Genomic DNA, 7194 nt, shown 5'->3' with positions numbered 1-7194 from the left:
ACCACACTGCTCCCTTCAGAAGTTAACCCAGTTAAGGGGTACAGGCTTCCACCCTTTTCACTTTTTATCTCCCCGTTACTTTCAAAATAGGCTTCTGACAGCACGAAGAATTAAGATTTTCTGTCCCTGTTTTACAGGTTGTAGGAACTTTTGAATATTTATCAGAAGCTCAATCTGCTCACCTTTACCAACTCTATTCTTTCTCTGAACCCATCAATTTATTAACTTCTTTCAATTTAACTGTTATTGCTAAAAAAACCAAAAAAATCACCCGTTTTATAAGGACATGCAGGTGAGCACTACCTTGAGCAATGAGTGAAAGGCTATCATCACATTAATGCAACTGACTATTTAAAGCAGTGAAAATAACCACATAGAAAGCAGCATAAAACATTAATTTTAAAAAAAATAATCTGTAAATTCTTTGAATCTTCTGAAAAACTCAAAACAAAATAGCACTTTGTAATTGAAAGATTTTCTGCATGAGTAAAGGCCACTTTCCTTTCAAGACTCCATACAGACTATCAATCACTTGAGCAACTTTGAAAGAAAGTGTAACAAAGCCCGTTTTACTCTCAAGTGTATCTTAAAATTTTTCTCTCAATCTGTCTAAACGTCCTTCCCTCTAATTACTGGACTCACGCTGCTACGCAACTGCCAGTCCCTAAACCTGGGCTTCCCTTTGTGTCATGGATGGAGGGCGTACTTGGAAAACATTACAGAAGATGAGAATGGTACACTTAAGTTTTAACAGATTGCACACTTTACTTTAGAAAGGAGATTTAATGACAATTTATTCAAATTAAGTTAAAAAAATTAAAGGGTTGTTCAGAATTATTCGATAGTAAAAGTACATAAAGAGATTTTATATCCATTCCAGATGGTCTGAAGAACTAATGCACATTTTAAAAGGCCACGAAAAAATACATTTTTGGTAGTAAAAACAAAGCCAAAAAAACCCACATGTGGAACTCTGCTCATTTAGTTTATAAATAACTTGGTTTGGTAACAGCATTTTAGAAAAGAAAATGGAAACTATAGCTGAATTATAATATTATTGTTCTCAATACAAAACAAATCCAGAATAGTATGGATGCGTCTGTGACTAACACTTGGAAAATTATCTACTACCATTTATTAACTCTTATCCTAACTAGCCTAGAATTATCACTTTCAGAGCAAAATGTTCATGCTGACAAATAACAACAACAACAATCTACAAACTAACAGTAAGAAGTCTTCTCAATTTGCTTTTCTTCTCGATTATTCAGCATTTTGTACCATCAACCTGTCTTAAGGAATACCAGGTCAAATACAAGTAAAGGTGTTACACTTACTACACTTCACCACAGAGAAATTTTTATTTAGGGCAGTGCTTCACCTGGTTTTGTACAACAGTGATTTTATGTCATGCATTTATAGTTGAGATTATCTATAACCTTTTTTAAAGCTTCTACTGCAAAATCCTTATTCTTTATAATATATTAATAGACCCATCCACTATTAAATTGATCATAACCTATTAAAATGTGCATTTTTTTAAAAAAAACATAGGAGCCTAAAAATTTAGAACCATCTCAGAAGCACTCAGGGAAGCAAGCAGTCTCCCCCTACCAAATAGCAACAGTCCCTGCACTACCTACTAGTGTTTTCAGGCTTGGATGTTCTAAGCAAATGGCTTCACCATCAGTCTAGAGCTATTTCAACACCGTTTAGCCTAATTAAAACAGGAATGAAATGAAAGGTGTCCTACTATTATTGGTTTGGCCATGAACCTGATTTGTGACCTTGGGAAACTATCTTATAAGAATACCATTTCTTAGCTAAATTCAGAACAAGTGCTGTAATCTTGAACAGTAAATGCCTAGCCCTTAATAGGATAAGAAAAAGTACAAATTAGGCAAACTACATATTGGGCTAAATGATCCTGTGGAAGGGATCCACGCTGGAGAAGTCTGTGGAGGATTGTCTGCTGTGGGAGGGACCCCACGCTGGAGCAGGGGAGGAGTGTGAGGGTCCTCCCCCTGAGCAGGAAGGAGCAGCAGAGACAGCGTGTGATGAACTGACCCCAACCCTTATTTCCCACTCAGGGTGAGGAGGTAGAGAAATCAGGAGTGAAGTTGAGTCCGGGAAGAAGAGAGGGGTGGGGGGAAGGTGTTCTAAGATTTGGTCTTATTTTCTCGTTACCCTACTCTGACTTCTAATTGATGATAAATTAACTTCCCCAAGTTGAGTCTGGTTTGCCCGTGACAGTAACTGCTGAGTGATCTCTCCCTGTCCTTATCTCAACCCATGAGCCTTTCATTCTATTTTCTCTCCCCTGTCCAGCTGAGGAGGGGAGTGATGGAGCGGCTGGGTGGGCACCCAGCCAGGCTCAACCCACCACATTACTTCCTCGCCTGTGTTAGCTGATGATCATGCTTCTGCAAAGTGAGCCAAATCACCTTGGACAAATAAAATTTTAAAGAACAGTTTTCATTAGGACCCAAGTTGCCATATATTCATGTGATTGTTCTCTCTGATGGCAGGTGAGGTGCTGGAAATTCACAGCCAGGGCAGGGGAAAGCACCAGACTGCCCATTTCAGCACCAAACCCCAATCACATCGGATTATACTGTGAAATTGCACTGGAAAAACCTTGTTACTATGCTCAGTTTCTATCTACTTTCTTCAGACACTTCAAAAATGTAGGTGGTGAATGTCCCAGTTACTGTCAACATCTGGAAGAATAGTTTTTAAATTGCATTTTCTTTAAACAAATGAATTTCTCATTCTTCCACAGGATCCTACCAACTTTTAATCTAAGTAAGTACCCCTCATCTGAATTTCAAGTGGCTTCTGAAAGTCAGTGAAATGGCAGTGCTTTCCAGCTCTTCATCTATCTCGATGCTGACAGATAGGCTTTTGCAAAATTTTCCCTATCTTAAGTCCTCACCTTCCTTAAGTTCAACACTCGTCTAAAATTTTGCTACGTTCAAACTTTTAAAGTAGTTCAAGGGCACAAGTTTTTTAAATTCATCTTTAGAGTTGCTTCAAGTTAAGTCCCAATAATTTTTCAGTTTTGAAGTTGAAATGGAATACTGCAGAACAGCAAGTATTAAGCAGACAAAATTAAACAATCCTTAAGAAAAAAAATTAAAGAAAAATAAACCCATATGTGCTCTTAAACTGCTGGTCTGTAGACTACCATCCCTCGCTTCAGACTGTTCGCCATGTGAATGACAGAAATCCGACAACCCACAGCAGAAGTCTGAATATTTTAATTAAGACGGTGGGAAGAGGAATGGAAAGCGCTGACTATATCCACATTAGAACACCGGAAGGTTTGGTGCTGATGACCCAGCATCCATGCTACGTACATTTCGGTAATTCAAACTAGGTGTAGTCTGGTTCTGCAGACTGAACAAGCCCTAGCAGTCAGAGCACAGAATGCGGGAGGGCATCTTTCAGCTCCGTTCCACCCAGAAAGAACCCAGTTTGTGCACTCCAAGCCTCCCCTGCAATTTCAACAAAACTGAATAAGCAAGGACAATCTGGAGACTTTTTTCAAAAATGCGCTTCTTAATTCAGATGCCAATACAGATGCACCCAAAAGTTCTGAAGATCAGAACGTATTTTTCCAAAGCATTTCTATGTCTAACGTGTTACAAACATGACTATCTTTCAAAGTTACTGTTTTATAGTAAATAAAGCTGAAATTCATATAATTTAATTAAACATACAATTTCAAAACTGGTACTAGGCATCCCCCCCAACGTGTACCTTCCTTTCATACTGCCTAAGCCTTGATATAATCAGGTCAGTATTCTGCCACCTGCAAATCTTCGTAAAAGTTTTTCCTGATGGGAAGGAAAAGTGTTAGACTTAGCCCAATTCAAAGATTTCAGTTACAAGGGCAGAGCCTACATACGAGATGTGTCAATACTGCGGCTGAAAACACAAGAATGAAAGAGCTTAAGACTGTTGGAAACAACAGAAATAGTTTGTTTTCTTATCCCCAATCAGGAAAGGAGTGAACACACCTGCAATATCCTAAGAAGCCTGCTTCTCTCAGAAAAGATACATAACCAGAAAATAAAATCAGCTGACCATTGTACCAGTTGAACAAGAACATGGTTTTATGAAGGTGGGAAAACAGAGCGCTTCTAGTGATTGGTTTTTAACTCAAGAATGTTTTTCCAAGGGCAAAGCGGCATGACAGTATATAGCCTAAAATCAGATTAATGTTTTATAACTTATTTATACTGATATACCAATTACGCCATAGCAAGTGAAGCTTTACAACCAGGATTCACACAATCTGTTCAAGCGGGCACAAACCAGCTCTACTGCCAAAGGACACAAAACCTCAAGCCCCAACACACACACCTGATGCCACCCACACTCTTAGTTCTCTCCTTTCTCCTCTATTTCAGTACATGTTATTTCTTTTGACCTACGCACAGAAGCTGATCTCTATTGAAAGTAGCCATTTCTTCTACTGAATGTAGACAATTTCCCTAATCCAGCTCTCTGCTCATTGCTGTGAGTGTTTCCGCAAGCATAGGTGATGACAGCCTGAGCTGGGGAGGAAGGGACTGTAACTTTAGTGGCAGCAAAACCCTATGTGAGCTTGAACTATCCACAGCAGCAGAAATCAGAGTTGGTCAGGTAAATGACACCAAGAATCACAGAATCATTTAGGCTGGAAGGGACCTCTGGAGATCACTTAGTCCAACCCCCCCAGCACAAGCAGACACAGCTACAGCAGGTCACCCAGAAATATCTCCCGTCAGGTTCTGAGTACCTCCACAGATGGAGGCTCCACAACCACTCTGGGTGACCTGTGTGTTCAGCCATTCTCACAGTAAAAAAGTTCTCTTCTGGTTAGAGGGATTTGTACCACATTAAACTTATTAAATCAGATACAGCCAGAAAATACCTGAATACCTAAGCTCTGACTGAGAAGAGATGCAGACATCTAGCACTTCATCAAACTCAGAGATTCTATGCTTAAAACTTCGTTAACACAGATTCACTCTTTTACTTTGTTTTGAACTGACTTTAAATCCACAGGGGCTTAATCAAATCATACCTAGGTACAGTTGAAGACAGTGATGTGGATAAAGTGACTTTGGAGCTTAAGTACAGCATAACAGGTTCAGACAAGTAAACAGAATTATTTTCCTCCAGACACACAAGGGGAATGAGACAGCAATGGTTCAGAGTCACTAAGAGACCCTTTATTCTGTTCAAGGAAGGTTACGTGATTTCTTTTTGTGAGATGGTATCCAAACAACCATATCAGGCTGAGAGTTACCATGCTTCACTAAAAAGTGAAAAACTCTTTGTTTTTCAACCTGTTTCTTTAATGGAAGCTTAAAAAAAAAAAGCTAAAACAATCTCACCACACAGAGGTCTATATATGACTTCAATGGCAAAATAATCTGCAAGCTGAAAAAGACTGGCTGAAGTCAACCACTTGAAAATCTGAACACAGTATTTTCACCTTTATGAGACAAAAATCATGGCAAGCTGAATACCTTACTGTATTAATTCAGGAAAGGAAACTCCAACTAGCATATATAACACACAAAACAGAAAGCTGTATTTAAAAAGCCTAAATGTGCTTTCTTTGAAGGGAAAGAAGGGCTCCACCTCCAACGGCACCATGCCCCTCTAACTCTACAACCGCCTTCTCTTTTCCTTCATTTGCTTCTGCTTCCTGGCATTTATCACAGATTCTCAACGACACATCATTCATCACAAACTCTGTCTAAGAATTAAAGCGTGTTCCATCAAGTCTCCCAGATATTTCCCATCAAGTTTGGTACAGGTTTTAAGGGTTGCAGCCCATCTGAAGCATAGTTTTTTATTTTACAAGATAAAAGTCGTCTCAGTTTGCCCCACTATCAGTCCTGAATTTATTCCCTACTTCTTTTGGGTTTGTTTACTTGATAGATGTATTTGCCCAACAAGGCTTCTACAGTTAAACCTATTAAGACCTACAGTCGGACCTATTAAGATAGAAATTTCTACAACCATGCAGCTTTCAGACTTGCAAATAAACTGCCTAAATAGCACTGAAGTTGACACCAGTCAACAATCTGTGTAATCAAGTTCTTGATTTTTTCAAGGTCTCACTCCTTTTCTAAAGAAAAAAAAAAAAAAAAAAGAAAAAAACCCCATCAACATCAATCAATCCATCATCCATCTCGAATGACAACTGCCTGGTGGCTAGACATTGTTACAGATTAGGAAAGCTTTATACTATTCCTTGAGTAAAATCAGGGCACTTTACCTACCACCTTTTAAAGTCAATATAAAACCTTCCATTGTATTTGCCACTGAATTTCTACAATTTCTTCTTTCCCCTCCTGACTCACCACCGGAACAACTTGCCACTGACCTACCCGTGAACTGATTCATGTTTCCAAATCACCTGCAGGCACAAGCTGAGCTCCAGTGATATGAAATGTGATTTCATGAGTTTTTTTTTCAGCCTTTCCTGTTTATGAAAGACACATCTAGTGGTCCAATCTAAAAACATACTTTGTCAGAACTGCAGGCATTTGTTTTTATTATTAACACAGCATGTCTGAGTATCATATTTTCTTTTGGTGAGGTATATCCATGTAAAAGCACTAATTCTTCCTCCCTTCAAGCAGAGGGTGCAAGCACTCATCTGTAACGAAACGGGGAATTCCAAGCATCCACAATGTTAAGGCCATCCTACGGCAGAATTTGTATTATACACCCCTTTGTCACATCAAATTATTTCATAGGAAATGAAGATACCATCAGCTAAGCTCCCCCCTCCTCCCCCGCGACCCTGACACAAAGTTTACAAAACCCTAATAGAGACAGTGTTGTACTAAACCAGACCTAATGATGTCACTGCAGTAAGTTACTCTCTTAAGAGAATTTCATTTAAGTAGTGCAAACACATTGGCTCTGGGGCACATGTGGCACAGGGGACAAAAGCCAGCCTGAAGTTTTGCTCTTCTTGGGGGCAGAGTCAAAGAATCTGCTTGAGCACATTCCACAGGACTGTGTGAAAGACTGCTAACGTACACTATACCTCCAGAGAATATGGAAGATGGCTACTGACAATTAGGTTATTGTGGCATTAAATAATACACCTCGAACACCCTATAGTATCATAGAAAACAAAGAAATTCAAATGCAGGAAAGTTAACAAAAATATTAAGACCA

At 39.1% G+C, this 7194-nt stretch overlaps 1 protein-coding gene across 1 annotated transcript in view; it reads right to left on the bottom strand.

Moving 5' to 3' along the window:
- The window catches only part of ATRX (ATRX chromatin remodeler), a 78219-nt gene extending 71796 nt beyond the window's left edge, over positions 1–6423 (bottom strand). The window contains 1 exon segment of the mRNA XM_035889066.1: positions 6389–6423. Coding sequence (XP_035744959.1) covers positions 6389–6408 — 20 coding nt within the window. The 5' untranslated portion in view covers positions 6409–6423.
- Between the last annotated feature and the right edge of the window lie 771 nt (positions 6424–7194).

Source organism: Egretta garzetta, unplaced genomic scaffold (assembly GCF_000687185.1).
Source record: "Egretta garzetta isolate BGI_Z169 unplaced genomic scaffold, ASM68718v1 scaffold412, whole genome shotgun sequence".
NCBI classification, from domain to species: Eukaryota; Metazoa; Chordata; class Aves; order Pelecaniformes; family Ardeidae; genus Egretta; species Egretta garzetta.
The sequence above is the reverse complement of the archived record's forward strand: the minus strand, read 5'-3'. Positions and strand labels throughout refer to the sequence as shown.